This window comes from Schistocerca gregaria, chromosome 7 (assembly GCF_023897955.1).
Source record: "Schistocerca gregaria isolate iqSchGreg1 chromosome 7, iqSchGreg1.2, whole genome shotgun sequence".
Lineage (NCBI taxonomy): Eukaryota > Metazoa > Arthropoda > Insecta > Orthoptera > Acrididae > Schistocerca > Schistocerca gregaria.
In genome coordinates this window covers 165,002,625-165,019,056 of record NC_064926.1, presented here as the reverse complement: position 1 = coordinate 165,019,056, position 16,432 = coordinate 165,002,625, and the positions used below count along the sequence as shown (strand labels likewise).

Sequence of the window (16,432 nt, the reverse complement as noted above, 5' to 3'; positions counted from 1 at the left end):
TATTGTGTGCACAAATGAGGGATGAAATTTAATGATGTATGCAGATGTGAAAGACCACCATTACGCAACATATTATTGGATGGGACAATGTTGGTCAGTTTACAGGGTGAAATGGTCATTTTAAAGGGTGAAGAAAGATGGTCAGTTTACGTGGTATGTACTATTTCCTCAGAGACAATGACAGTCAGTTTAAAGGGTGACAACGGTTTCCTCTGAGGGACTACCATTCCTCCAGGGTAATCACCACTCCTTCTGTGGACAAATGTTAGTGATCTTACAGGAAAACCATCATTCCCCTTAGGTGATAAACATTCTCCTTAGCGGACAAGCATTTTCTCTTTGACAATGATCATTTTAAAGGCTGATCACCATTCCTCTTTAATGATTACCATTCCCACTGGTTGATCAACATTGTTCCAGTGGGGCAAATGATGGTCGTTTAACAGGGTGACCATGTTTCTTCATGGAGGTGGGGGAGGACATATTATGGTAACTTCAAAGGGTCATCAAAATTCCCTTTGGCTGGCCCCTTTCGCCTAAAGCAGTAATCGTCTTTTTACTGGGTGAAGAATAATGGTCAGTGTACAGGGTTGGAAATGATGGTCATTTTAAAGGGTGAAGAATGATGGTCAGTTTACATGGTATTCACTACTTCCTCTGTGACAGTAACCTTCAGTTTATGGGGTGACCACTGGCTCCCCTCGGTGACTGCCATTCCTCCAGATGACCCCATTCCCAGTGTGGACAAAAGGTGGTGATTTTACTGGAAGGCAACGATTCCCCTTAGGTTACCACCATACCCTTTGGGTGACCAGCATTTCCCCTTGGACAATGATGGCCATTTTAAAGAGTGATAACCACTCCCCTTGAGTAATTACCATTCCCCCTGGTTGACCAACATACTTCACTGGGGCTAATGATGCTCATTTCATAGGATAAGCACCTTTCGTCATGGGGGCAGGGGAAGACATGATAGTGATTTTGAAGGGTGATCAACCTTTCATTTGGTCGGCCACCATTGCCCCAGGGTGAGTAACACTTCTCCTAGGGCAGTGATGGTCTGTTTACAGGGTGGGAAATAATAGTTTGCAAGATGATCATAGTTACCCTGCATAATCTAGTGTGGCACAATGAAGGTCAGTTTACAGGGTGATTGCCATTACCCTATGTTTTTAAAAATCCTTAACAAACAACTATGTGATACACAGTAGAGTTTACTTTGATACCATGTAATCAATAGTATGTTAAGAAATAGTGAAAAAGGCAATTAATAGTGAACTGTACTATGACTACTCACAACACACACGCTACCTCCGTCAAGATCCGCAATAAACTGTCATGATCATCCACCCTGTGCCTCTTATTTTCAGAAGACTGTTGCTGGGTTCCACTCACAGTCATGGATGATGGTCAGTTGACAGGCTCACCAACATTACCCGAGTAAAGAACAACTTTATTTATTTTTTCCAAACATGCTAACTCCAGCCGGCCGGTGTGGCCGACCGGTTCTAAGCGCTTCAGTCTGGAACCGCACGACCGCTACAGTCGCTGGTTCGAATCCTGCCTCTGGCATGGATGTGTGTGATGTCTTTAGGTTAGTTAGGTGTAAGTAGTTCTAAGTTCTAGGGGACTGATGACCACAGATGTTAAGTCCCATAGTGCTCAGAGCCCCTTGAACCATTTTGCTAACTCTAGTATGTCTTTCTTTTCATGATATCCTTTTATGCTGCTTTTGTCACAACAAATGATACATCATCAGGATGAAGCCATTGTCTCTGGAATTCTTTGTATGCCTTTGATGCTATACTCACACATGTTATAGCAAAGGATTTTTTCGGATCATTGTAAATAATACAGTTTCTCTTACATTTTACCTTCCTTCAATCTTCATATCTGTTTCCTGTCGCTTGAAATGTATTGATGATGAAGATATGACATGTGTATAAATATGTAATAGTATTTGGAACTATTCACCAGCTGAGTCAGCAAGTAATTTCTCCAGAATTTCTTATTTGATGTGTGAGTCTTGGTGAACAAGTGAGAAAGATGAAGAGGACTTACTTCTTATTTCCCTGTCAGAACTGGGCCAATATTTAGTGGAAACTATATGTTTCACATGGGATGAAACTTTCTGGGCAGTCCCTACTCCAACAATTGTGGATTCAGCAGGAATTCACACATGAAATAAGAATTTCTGGGCAATGCCCTCCACATTAGTTGCTGACTCTAATATCTTCCAAACTCCTACAGCAATCAATAATTTGTGAGTAGGGGGATACTGCATTCAATGTGCGTTAAGTTGGAAATTTGGATCTATCTACGATCGTGTCCAGGTGGCTGAAGCGCTTAAGGCATCTGCTCATGAGAAGCAGTAAATATGGGTTCAAATTCCGGTCTGTGAAAAATTTTCAGCTTTCACTACTGCATTATCACAACACCCTGTGTGCCTGGAAGTCACGAACTCCCACCCATACAGTTCTCTTTCTTTCTCCATTCTGTATTTCATATAAACCTACTGTCTCAGCTGGCAAGTAGTTCCAGATACTATCCCATACAATATTTCTACATCTGTCTCCCCATCATCATCATAATAAGCACATTTCACCTCTCAGGTTTATACATCACACTAAATTTCCTCTGTCTCTCTGTAATGCTCACTTCAGTAGGGCAGCAACATTGTAATATACTACAGTTGGAACGAAAGGAATATACACTCCTGGAAATGGAAAAAAGAACACATTGACACCGGTGTGTCAGATCCACCATACTTGCTCCAGACACTGCGAGAGGGCTGTACAAGCAATGATCACACGCGCGGCACAGCGGACACACCAGGAACCGTGGTGTTGGCCGTAGAATGGCACTAGCTGCACAGCATTTGTGCATCGCCGCCGTCAGTGTCAGCCAGTTTGCCGTGGCATACAGAGCTCCATCGCAGTCTTTAACACTGGTAGCATGCCGCGACAGTGTGGACGTGAACCGTATGTGCAGTTGACGGACTTTGAGCGAGGGCGTATAGTGGGCATGCGGGAGGCCGGGTGGACGTACCGCCGAATTGCTCAACACGTGGGGCGTGAGGTCTCCACAGTACATCGATGTTGTCGCCAGTGGTCGGCGGAAGGTGCACGTGCCCGTCGACCTGGGACCGGATTGCACCAACACACGGATGCACGCCAAGACCGTAGGATCCTACGCAGTGCAGTAGGGGGCCGCACCGCCACTTCCCAGCAAATTAGTGACACTGTTGCTCCTGGGGTATCGGCGAGGACCATTCGCAACAGTCTCCATGAAGCTGGGCTACGGTCCCGCACACCGTTAGGCCGTCTTCCGCTCACGCCCCAACATCGTGCAGCCCGCCTCCAGTGGTGTCGCGACAGGCGTCAATGGAGGGACGAATGGAGACGTGTCGTCTTCAGCGATGAGAGTTGCTTCTGCCTTGGTGCCAATGATTGTCCAATGCGTGTTTGGCGCTGTGCAGGTGAGCGCCACAATCAGGACTGCATACGACCGAGGCACACAGGGCCAACACCCAGCATCATGGTGTGGGGAGCGATCTCCTACACTGGCCGTACACCTCTGGTGATCGTCGAGGGGACACTGAATAGTGCACGGTACATCCAAACCGTCATCGAACCCATCGTTCTACCATTCGTAGACAGGCAAGGGAACTTGCTGTTCCAACAGGACAACGCATGTCCACATGTATCCCGTGCCACCCAACGTGCTCTAGAAGGTGTAAGTCAACTACCCTGGCCAGCAAGATCTCCGGATCTGTGCCCCATTGAGCATGTTTGGGACTGGATGAAGCGTCGTCTCACGCGGTCTGCACGTCCAACACGAACGCTGGTCCAACTGAGGCGCCAGGTGGAAATGGCATGGCAAGCCGTTCCACAGGACTACATCCAGCATCCCTACGATCGTCTCCATGGGAGAATAGCAGCCTGCATTGCTGCGAAAGGTGGATATACACTGTACTAGTGCCGACATTGTGCATGCTGTGTTGCCTGTGTCTATGTGCCTGTGGTTTTGTCAGTGTGATCATGTGATGTATCTGCCCCCAGGAATGTGTCAATAAAGTTTCCCATTCCTGGGACAATGAATTCACGGTGTTCTTATTTCAATTTCCAGGAGTGTATTTTTCCCTAATAGCTGACACTACTGGGCTATTGGACCATTCTTCATTTGATAAGTCTCAACTTGCTCATTAACCACATTTTCTTGTTCTAAGAAGTAGTAACTTTCTGAAGTAAATTTCATCTTGCTTGGTCAGTGTCATAATTAGATCAACAGGCGTCTTAACATGTCCACTGATATTGTCTCCAAGCTTGTCATATTTTCCTGAGTCGAGACAAATGCACATGTAGGTTAATGACAGTCACATTTCAGCTGACCATAATTACCCACCCCAATAGCATCCTGAGGTCATAAGGGAGTCACTTCGTCAACTGACCATAATAACGGGGGGGGGGGGGGGAGCTATCTTCAGCAATTTTGTTGTCACATGAGAGTATGACTCATCAGAACAAGATGGTAGTAGTAGGAATTGCTTGAAACTATTTGGAACTATTCGGAACTTGCTGAGCTATTTAAGGGAGAAATTCTAAGATACATATGTATGAGTTATCCGGGCAATGGTAATCATTCTGTAGAATATTAATTCAGTTCAAAATGCCTATTTGTTTGTGAGAACTATCATTGCCTTGCCTGTATAGCCTTAGGAGCATCGGATGACAAACAGTCTATAGTGCAAGATAAAATTAATACCCTAGCATCAAACCACTGTTCAGTGACTTTGAAAGCATTGTGAATCTGTATTAATAATGTTCTGAAACTTCTTTTTGTGAACATGCGCTATTTTCAATGTATAAACATCGATTGTTTTGATTACTTTCGTTGAGAAGTGCACTTCAGGCCGTAAGTTAGATCAGTGTAAACGTTACTGAGTCTTTTGCAATGTTATAGAACAATTCTTATTTAATTTGACTAATTTAATGCATAACAGTAAGATCCAACTACAGTCGTTCAGTAACATAAATTTCAGTAGTGAATGCTTTTAATAATTTACACGGACAATATAGATGTGGTAATATTTAAATTTAAGGTACATTGTGCTTGCAAAGTGGTGGCATAGCAATTGAACTTTAGTCATTAATCAATGTTGTTAGCCTAAAATTTTTTACAGTAGAGCCAAAATGCAAGCCAAAACGTTTGAAACATTTTGCTGAACTACTGGTATAGAAACGTAGTGCCACATGTGTTTTGTGACTAATATAGTACAATTTTATATTGCTATAAAGTTCGAAATATCGTTTGCAATCAGAGAATTGTAATTATACCTCAGTGTTACGGCAAGCAGCCTATATGTGTTTTTTGTACCCTATGAATGATAAAATAATTTTATTACAGAGACAAAAATTTTATTTTTAATATAATGACCTTCCATCCCAAGGGAGTCAGAACAGAGGAAGATGCCCTTACATTGAAAAAGTGAATCCTGACTCCGCCATATTTGTTAGTCTGGTGAAGTGTTCGTATTGCAGTGTTGCTATTCAGTCGCCCTTAAAAAAGGAGTAAAAAATTCGATTTTTTTAACCAGATGTGCACCATCTTAAACGAGTGGGAAATGCGTTAAAAATTAAGTTTTCAACATTCTGGTGATGAGTAGGAATCCAAAAGGGTATATTTTTCAAAGTAAATACTCAGTAGTGAATGTCAGTTCAACTCATTAACACTAAGAGTGTATATTTAACACAGGGTTTTAATGGAGAAACAGACATCTAAGATACACCTCGATGGCAGACAAGCTTCAAAATAAGTCTGTGCTCGGCATAGATAACACCATCTGGCCTTAATTCTAACCTCCTTGTTCCACGTCTGTCTTCACTGTCCTCTTTCGTGACGTTTCATCTATGTCTTCTTCCAGCATGACCTTTGGTTGTGTTTTGATGTATGTGTACATAGCAGAGCTTCTTCAGTATTCCAAAAATATACAAAATCCGTCTTGTTTTGACTATGTTGTGTTTGCGTATTTTTCTTTTTTTACATTGTGTATTTTATTAAACTCTGGTGATGTTAAGTACCCAATTATAGGAAATATAGATTTAGAGGCTTGTCACCATTGTTCCCATTGATAAATATTGGAAAGTTTGTTGAAAATTGTTATTATACATAACCTCAAAAAAGTCCAATCATATTTTAATAAAAAGTAATAACAGCCAGTCGGTATCATCGGTTATATTTTTCTAGTGTACGACATGATACATTACCTTCTGTGCCCCCACCCCTAAAATTGGCTATTGTTACGATGAATCATTTCTGAAAAACTTGTAAAATGTCAAGTGTTGACAGCTCGTTCTATGAACCACCAAGAGACATCATCAAAATGAAACGTCCTCATTATTTGCATGTTTTAGATGTGGAGGTAAAGCTGTAACATTTGACATGCATCATAGAACAATTTAGATGTGGACATAATTAAATTGACTGTGCAATGTAACTTACACAAAAGATAAGCCCAAATAGTGGAATTAATAACATTCCTCTAATAGTTGACCTATGTGTTTGAGCGTTTGTCTGCTTAGTATAGTATTTTAGAGAATATTTATTTTCTGCAGTTGTAATCCTACTCAATTCACTTTTACTACATCCGGAGTGGGGAATAACCATCCCATGCGTAGGCTGTAGTTAATACCGCAACACAAACAACTACATTTGGAGTAGTGCAGTGATCGGGAAGGATAGGTAGCTGATGAATGACACCGCCTTCTGTTCAGCGATGAACCGTCGTCGACTATGTTGGCGACACGGGGTGAAGTCCAAATCTGACAATGTTGTATTTGGAGAGATGCAGTAGTGTTATTCCTGGCGTCATGGTGTGGGGAGCAATTGGGTATGTTTCACTTCCACGGATAGAAGTGATTTGAGGATCTCTAAAGGTACAGCAGTAAGTCACCGGTATCCTTTGTCCTTACCTCTTCATGCGAAAATATCGTAGAACCATTTTTCATCAGGACGATGTTCGTCTACGCATACAGTAACGTTTGTCCTAATGAACCGTGTGCATGATGTGGTAGGCACGTAATCAGTAAGATCCCCAGATAAGTCTGAGACGGAACATTTGGCGGGTTATTGCGGACATAACCTCCATCCCTTTGCGATTATCCAGGACGAAAAGGACCATTTACCACATTTGTCAGTCAGCTTGCTCAGGAGAGGATTCAACGGTCTTCTGATACTTATCCCATACATGCCGAACAAATACGGTGCAATGTCGTATTGTCACGTACTTTGTAAATCTGACTCGATTTTGCAATAACTGTACCAACATCACGTAGCCTCTCAAACAGTGAAATTTCATTTCGTTTCGCCCTCCTGTTCTGGGTGCTTCATTTCTTTCGTCAGACAGTTTAGATAACCGGTATTTATGGCTGAGATTTAATTAAAGTTCCCCACAATAGGTTAATGTAACGAAATAGAAAAACAATCTCGAAGTGTGAAAATAGTATCGGCCGCACTTGTAGTATGATTAATAAGCAAAGACACACACATAAACTAACGGAAAAAAACTGCGACACTAAGGAGTTGCACGACATAAACGATAGTTGGTGGGCGTTCTCTACACTGAAAGATGATGTCGATTCAAATTTCGCCCCAGTCGTATAAGAGTAGTCCTAGCAGCGACACTATGAGGATGAAAATCAGGTTTGCCTTAAATGCTTGCTGTAACGGTGGTGAGCGTTATTTAACTTTGTGAGTGGACGTGGTGAGCTGATGTTAGTCACAACTGACAATGGCTGCCATTTAGGCGACGAAGACGACATTACCATCACACAGAGTTTGAACGAAGTGGTGTAATAGGGCTAGGACAATATGGATCTTCCTTCTGTGACACTGCAGAAAAGCTTGGCAGGAACGCAGCCACCGTACATGACTGCTGCCAGCGGTGGTCATGGGAATGTGCAGCCGCAAGAAGTCCGAGCTGCAGACGGTCACATGGCTCTACCAACTGCGAAAACCACCGTATTCGGTGTAGGGATCTGGCGCTTCGTATTGCATCTGTAGCGGTTTGTACCACAGTGACTCAACAAACTGATAGAAATCACTCACTTCAAGGATAGCTCTGAGCCAGACACCCTGTTGAGTGCATTCTACCGACCACAAACCACCGACAGTTCGACGCCATTGGTGTCAAGCTAGAGCCCACTGGAGCGCAGGTTGGAGTTCCGTTGTGTTTTCTGATGAAATCTGGTTCTAAATCCGTGGCAATGGTGGCTGTGTGTTGGTTAGGAGACCAGTTGAAGGCCTGCAACCAAACTGTCTGGGTGCTGGACACATTGGACCTACACCTCGGGCTGTGGTGTAGGGTGCAATCTCGTGTGACAGCAGGAGCACTCCCTTGGTTACCCCACGCATGCTGAGTGACCTCAGTCTCATGATCCGACTTGCTGTGCTGCCATTCATGAACATCATTCTAGGGGGTGTTTTCCAACAGGATAACGCTCACCCTTATATCGCTGTTGTAGCCCAACACGCTGTACAAAGTGTTGACCTGTTGCCTTGGCGTGCCCGATCACCAGATCTGTCTCCAATCGAGCACATATGGGACATCATCGGACGACAACTCTAGCGTCATCCACAAACAGCATTAGCCATCCCTGTATTTTCCGACCAAATGCAACTGGTGTGAAACTCCATCCTATCAACTGACATGCTGCACCAGTACAACACAATGCATGAACGTCTGAGTGCTCTTACACTCAGTATCCTGGCAGTTACACCGATGATTAATGTACGTTTCACACTGCAATGGCTTTGGTTGCGCTTACATTAAGCTGTGATCTTGCAGTCTTAATCACTTAAATACGAATATGTTACCTAGACAAATGTGCTCCCCAAACTTCATTACTCTCTATTAATTATTTTTTGAGGATGCCTTTGTTTCGTCGCTGTATAAGACGTCGTCTTTGAATTAGTGGTGGTACCTCAGGTGAAGAAGAGCTGCCAAGCGAGGACAGGCACTGGTGATCATGAACTTGATGGAGCTGTTGGTGTTGGGTTCCAAAATCAAACTGAACATCTCCAACATTTCCGACTTCTGGTCATCGAGGGCGCCTCCTTTGATCCCCAGAGCACAAGAAGTCACTACGTCAGTCGTGTATCGCATACACATCCCCAGAGCCTCGACACCATCTGAAACATTAGAAACAATCAGTGGCACTTACAGTAAAGGAGGGACATCACCGTGCCAATGGAAACAATCCGAGTAATCTGTGCACAGTAAGCGGTAGTTATACTGTTGCATGAGGTAAACAAATACTTGGGTGCATAAAGTGGTACAAATATGGATAAGAACTGAAGCATTTTTAATTTTTATGTGTTCACTTCACCTAGTCGAATTAGGGGTATCAGGCATTTTGTAACATTTAATCAAACAAGTGTAAAATTTACGCTGCATGGATTGCAAAACTGGATACTGCTCAACATAAATCATAAAAAATGTTATTAGGCTTTATGCAGTTATGAAAATAATGATAATAGTGACAGCAATGGAAAGACAGTGTTTTGGGTATTTGAAAGGAACAGCTAAATTTAGGCACAGCAAGAAAATAATGTAACGATTGATAATCGCAATCATTATCATCAACTGCAATGTCAATAATATCATCAATATCATCATCAGTAATACATGTAATCATCGTTACCATCATCTGCAGCACTACCTTTTTTAAGATTAGTGAGCCGCCCCACTTTGTAGATGTAGCACTACTTATCCACGGACCGACGACTTGTCTGGTGTAGCAGTAACAAATTATATACACAAACTTGCCTCGTAAATCATTCTACGTATTAATGAAAAACGTATCAGAATCCCTGTACCTGTTTCGGGGATCAACCTTCATCAAGAGACAGAAAAACACGATGGGGGACTTTAATGTACTAGTATCATATTTATTAAATGATATATTAAAGCAGTCGTTGTACCAAGTTTTAACAGTTTTTGCACTTCTAGGCATACTCCTATTGGACGTGACAAGCCTTTGCTTTCTTCCAATCTTTGAATTGACTAACACAGACAGGTATAAGGAGAACTACAAACCAAAAAAGAAATTATGTAAGAGAGGAGTAATTCGTCCAGCCGTGGCAATACCTGTAAGCTGTACAGCTTCTATTGATAACTACAGATGGGTAGAACGCGATATTGTTTGCTCGCAGCGGTCTGAAGTGTTTAGCGTGACATGTGGAGTAGCAAAATACAAAAGTTTCGTTTGTAATCAACTTGTTCATTGATGGGGTCCACAGATGAGCTTATGAAAACCAAATTGCATCAATTTCACCCTGTCTATGTGCTGATTTTAGAACTATTTATTTATTTCTGTATTAATTATGTCAAATGTAGATGCACGAAAATGGAATTTCAAGAACATACCATCTAGGCAGTTAAAGTCATCACACAGGGACTCATCAATCAAGTTCATGATAATAGAAGGTAGCAATCCCTAATACACATATGCTAGCTGACATTAAAGACATTTCAAAAGAGCAGATGCAAAAAACTCTTTACGAAAACTTGGGTGTTGCAGCGCTGTAAGCCACTATCATAACAATAAATTATACTGTCTCCGGACATATGGCTGAACTGTAGTGCAACAAAACTACTTTATGTGGGGTGGTATGTAAGGTTGCACGAACAAAATGGCATATCACTGTAATTGGAAATTCCCTCCACATTCTGCAATCAGTTGTCTTATAACATAAATATAATTGGATTACGAATGATTTTAATTGCTGAAACATTAGCTGGTCCAAAATAACATAATAAATCATGCAAAACATACGTTATACAGCCAGTGTACAGCCAACTGCAGGTGGTGACTCATGTTGGTACCAATGACGCGTGTAGCTTTGGATCGGAGGAGATTCTCTCTGCTTTTGGGCGGCTAGCGGAAATCGTAAAGACTGCCAGTCTTGCTTGCGAGATTAAGCCGGAGGATGACATCTACAGCATCGTCGATAGAACCGACTGTGGTCCTTTGGTGCAAAGCCGAGTGGAGGGTCTGAATCAGACACTCAGGCGGTTCTGTGACCGTGTAGGCTGCAGATTCCATGACTTTTGCTATCGGGTAGTGGGTTTCCGGGTTCCGATTAATAGGTCAGGAGTCCACTACACACAGGAAGGGGTTAACGGGTAGCGAGGGCTGTGTGGAAGGGACTGGACTGTCCGTCTAAAAGGGGGCAGACAGAACACAGTAAAGTAGTTGTAGAAACGATCGGTATTGTAGTTGTAAATTGTCATAGCTGTGTTGGGAAAGAACAAGAACTTCAAACGCTAATAGGACTCAAGCTCTAAAACTTATAAATACAGAAAAATAAATTCAGCCGAAATTTTTTCGAAAGACCAAACAGTGTTCAGAAAGGATAGATTAGATACGGTTGGTGGAGGGGTATTTATTGCTGTCAGAAGTAGTTGACCTTGTACTGAAATTGAAGTAGACAGTTACTGTGAAATAGTATGGGTAGAGGTTATTCTTGACAATAGGACGAAACTATTAATTGGGTCGTTTGCCGACTCCACGACTCAGAAGATATAGTTGCTGAACAATTCAAAGAAAACTTAAGTCTCACTTTAAGTAGGTACCCGAATCATACAATTATAGTCGGTGGTTACTTCAATCTGCCCTCGAATGCTGGAAAAAATATACGTTTAAAGCCGGCGGCAGTCATAAAACGTCATTCGAAATTGTACTGAACGCTTTCTCAGAAAATTATTTTGAACAATCAGTACATGAGACCACTCGAAGCCTAAATGTTTGCGAAAGTATACTTGACATCTTAACAACAAATAATCCTGAACAAATAGGGACTATCATGACGGTTACAGGGATTAGCTACCACAAAGCAGTTGCTGTTAGGCTAAATAGCGTAACACCCTCAACCATCTAAAAGAAACGCAAAGTATATCTATTTAAAAAAGGCTGATAAAAATACTCCTAACGCCTGTTTAAGAGACAGTTACAACTCCTTCCGTTCTGATCATGTAAGCGTAGAAAAGATGTGGAATGATTTCAGAGATAGTATCGACGGCAATTGAGAGATACAATTACATAAATTAATAAGTGATAGTACTGATATCCAATGGTACACAAAAAGGGTGAGATCGCTGTTGCAGAAGCAACGAAACAAGCAAGCCAAATTTAAAAGAATTCAAAATCCATAAAATTGACAAAGTTTTGGTTGGTTGGTTGGTTTGGGGAAGGAGACCAGACAGCGTGGTCATCGGTCTCATCGGATTAGTAAGGGATGGGCAAGGAAGTGGGCCGTGCCCTTTCAGAGGAACCATCCCGGCATTTGCCTAGAGTGAGTTAGGGAAATCAAGGAAAACCTAAATCAGGATGGCCGGACGCGGGATTGAACCGTCGTCCTTCCGAATACGACTCCAGTGTCACAAAGTTTTGCAGAAGCTCGAAAGATAGCACTGACTTCAATGCGAGATGCTCATAATAATTTCAACGAAACTCTGTCTCGGAATCTGGCAAAAAAATCGAAAGAGATTCTGGTCGTACATGAATCACACCATTGGCAAGACGCAAATAATACCTTCACTGTGCAATGACAACGGCGAAGTCACTGATGACAGTGCCACAAAAGCAGAGTTATTAAACACGGTTTTCCGAAACTCCTTCACCAAAGAAGACGAAGTAAATATTCCTGATTTCCAATCAAGAACAACTGCCAACATGAGAAACATACACACGTTAAAAAAGTTTAGCATCACTCCGGTTCCCAGAAATCTTGAAGATAGACGTTGACTGTGGATAATGTGTTACAGACACAGTCAATTTGACTGTTCAGAGATGTCCTTAAACACGTCCAAAGATGTAAACAACCATGCATGAGGAGCGCCTATTAGACGGAGGAGGCCCGGCAGCCGATGAGTTCGTCATTCCACCAGGAAGGAGGTAAACGGCTCGTGTCGTCTGTAGTTCAACCGTGCCTAGACGGTCAATACCGCGGTTCGATCGCGTCCGCATTGTTACTTTGTGCCAGGAAGAGCTCTCAACTAGGGAAGTGTTCAGGAGTCTCGGAGTGAACCAAAGCGATGTTGTTCGGACATGGAGGAGACACACAGAAACAGGAACTGTCAATGATGTGCCTCGCTCAGGCCGCCCAAGGGCTACTACACTGCACCATGTTGAATAATGATTTTCGTGCAGCCACGGGATGTCGTGCTACGACTCAAACTATGCGCAATAGACTGCATGATGCGCAACTTCACTCCCGACGTCCATGGCGAGGTCCATCTTTGCAACCACGACACCATGCAGCGCGGTACAGAAGGGCTCCAACAACATGCCGAACGGACCACTCAGGATTCTCTTCACCGAAGAATGTCGCATATGCCTTCAACCAGACAATCGTCGAAGACGTGTTTGGAGGCAACCTAGTCAGGCCTTAAACACACTGTCCAGTGAGAGCAGCAAAGTGGAGGTTCCCTGCTTTTTTGAGGTGGCATCATGTGGGGCCGACGTACGCCGCTGATGGTCATGGAAGGCTGTACGGTATGTGAATGCCATCCTCCGACCGACAGTGCAATCATATCGACAGTATTTTTGCATCGTTCACATCTTGCGAATATCCTTCAGGATAACGACATCGCTCGACTAGAGTGGGCAGACATGAACCCTATCGAACATGGCTGGGATAGATTGAAAAGGATTGTTTGCAGACGACGTGACCCACCAACCACTCTGAGGGCTCTACGCCGCATCGCAGTTGAGGAATGGGACAATATGGACCAACAGTGCCTTGATGAACTTGTGGATAACATGCCACGACGAATACAGGCATGCATCAATGCAAGAGGACGTGCTACTGGGTATTTAAAGTACCAGTGTGTACAGCAATCTGGACCACCACCTCTGAAGGTCTCGCTGTATGGTGGTACAACATGCAATGTGTGGTTCTCATGAGCAATAAATAGGGCGAAAATTATGTTTATGTTGATCTCCATTCCAATTTTCTGTGCAGGTTCCGGAACTCTGGGAATCGAGGAGATGCAAAACTTTTTTTGATGTGTGTAGAAGTAGCTATCCTCGATGTAACAAAGCAGCTTAAATTACTTAATAAAGGCAAGGCCTCTGGTCCAAATTGCATATCAGTCAGGTTCCTTTCAGATTATGCTGACACAATAGCTCCATATTTAGCAATTGTATACAACCGCTCGCTCACAGAAAGATCCGCCCCTAAAGACTGGAAAATTGATCAAGTCACACCAATACCCAAAAAGGGAAATATGAGTAATCCGCTGAATTGCAGGTCAATTATCACTAACGTCGATTTTCAGTAGGTGTTTGGAACATATACTACGTTCGAACATTATGAATTACCTCGAAGAAAACGATTTATTGACGCATAGTCACCACGGATTCAGAAAATATCGTTCTTGTCAAACACAACTAGCTCTTTATCCTCAGTGTCGTCCCTTCAACCCCAACAAACCAACCAATCTTTATACTCATGAAGTAATGAGCGCTATCGACAGGGGATGTCAAATTCATTCCATATTTATAGGATTCCAGATGGCTTTCGACACCGTTTCTCAAAAGCGTCTTCTAACCAAACTGCATGCCTGTGGAATGTGCGATTGTATTCGTTATTTTACGTTGGAAAGGTCATAGTTCGTAGTAATAGACGGAAAGTCATCGAGCCAAACAGAAGTAATTTCCGGCATTCCCCAAGGAAATGTTATAGTCTTTCTGTTGTTCTTAATCTATATTAACGACATAGGAGACAATCTGAGTAGATATCTTAGATTGTTTGCAGATGATGCTGACATTTACCAACTTGTAAAGTCATCAGATGACCTCAACGAATTGCAAAATTATATAGATACGACATCTGTATGGTGCGAAATGTTGATTGGAATACTCTCTTTCAAATTCTGAAGGTGGCAGGCGTAAAATACAGCGAGCGAAAGCGTATTTACAATTTGTACAGAAACCAGAGTCGAGGGGTATTTACAATTTGTACAGAAACCAGAGTCGAGGGGTATGAAAGGGAAGGAGTGGTTGGGAAGGGAGTGAGACAGGGTTGTAGCCTATCTCCTATGCTATTCAATCTGTATATTGAGCAAGCAATAAAGGAAACAAAAGAAAAGTTCGGAGTAGGTATTAAAATCCATGGAGAAGAAATAAAAACTTTGAGGTTCGCCGTTGACATTGTAATTCTGTCAGGGACAGCAAAGGACTTGGAAGAGCAGTTGACCAGATTGGACAGTGTCTTGAAAGGAGGGTACAAGATAAACATCAACAAAAGCAAAACGAGGATAATGGAATGTAGCCGAATTAAGTCGGGTGATGCTGCGGGAATTAGATTAGGAAATGAGACACTTAAAGTAGTAAATGAGTTTTGCTATTTGGGGAGCAAAATAACTGATGATGGTCCAAGTAGAGAGGATATAAAATGTAGAATGGCAATGGCTTGGAAAGCGTTTCCGAAGAAGAAAAATTTGTTAAGATCGAGTATAGATTTAAATGTCAGGAAGTCGTTTCTGAAAGTATTTCTATGGAGTGTAGCCATGTATGGAAGTGAAACGTAGACGATAAAAAGTTTAGACAGGAAGAGAATAGAAGCTTTCGAAATGTGGTGCTACAGAAAAATGCTGAAGATTAGATGGGTAGTCACATAACTACTGATAAGGTATTGAATAGAATTGGGGAGAAGAGGAGCTTGTGGCACAAGAAGGGATAGGTTGGTAGGACATGTTCGGAGACATCGAGGGATCACCAATTTAGTATTGGAAGGCAGCGTGGAGGGTAAAAATCGTAGAGGGAGGCCAAGAGATGAATACACTAAGCAGATTCAGAAGGATGTAGGCTGCAGTAGATACTGGGAGATGAAGAAGCTTGCAGAGGATAGAGTAGCATGGTCAGCTGCATCAAACCAGTCTCAGGACTGAAGACCACAACGACAACAATATGATGCGAAAAGTAGCAATTGACCCTGATTAAAGAAAAGTGTGAAGTTATTCACATGAGTACTAAAAGAAATCAGCTAAATTTCGATTACACTATAAGTCACTAAATAGTTAAGGATTACTGTTACAAATAACATAAATTGGAACGATCACATAAATAGTGTTGTGGGTAGAGCAAACAAAAGACTGCGGTCCAATGGCAGAACACGTAAAATGTGCAACAGATATTGTAAAGAGACTGCTTACAATACGCTTGTCCGGCCCATTCTGGAGTACTGCTGTGCGATGAGGGATCCGCATCAGGTGGGACTGACGGATGAAATCGGAAAAGCTCAAAGAAGGGCAGCAAGTTTTGTATTACCGCAAAACAGGGGAGACAGTGCCACAGACAAGATACGTGAATTGAAGTGGCAATCATTAAAACAAAGGCATTTTTCGTTGCGACGCGATCTTCTCGTG

General features: G+C 42.5%; 1 protein-coding gene across 7 annotated transcripts in view; it reads right to left on the bottom strand.

The window, feature by feature from the left end:
* Positions 1 to 16,432, bottom strand: part of LOC126281382 (probable cytochrome P450 6a20) — a 106,648-nt gene that overhangs the window by 39,952 nt on the left and 50,264 nt on the right. For all 7 annotated transcript variants that reach the window (XM_049980305.1, XM_049980306.1, XM_049980302.1 and 4 more), the window contains one exon: positions 8,982 to 9,189. In XM_049980305.1, coding sequence (XP_049836262.1) covers positions 8,982 to 9,189 — 208 coding nt within the window. The remainder of the gene's footprint in view (positions 1 to 8,981; positions 9,190 to 16,432) is intronic.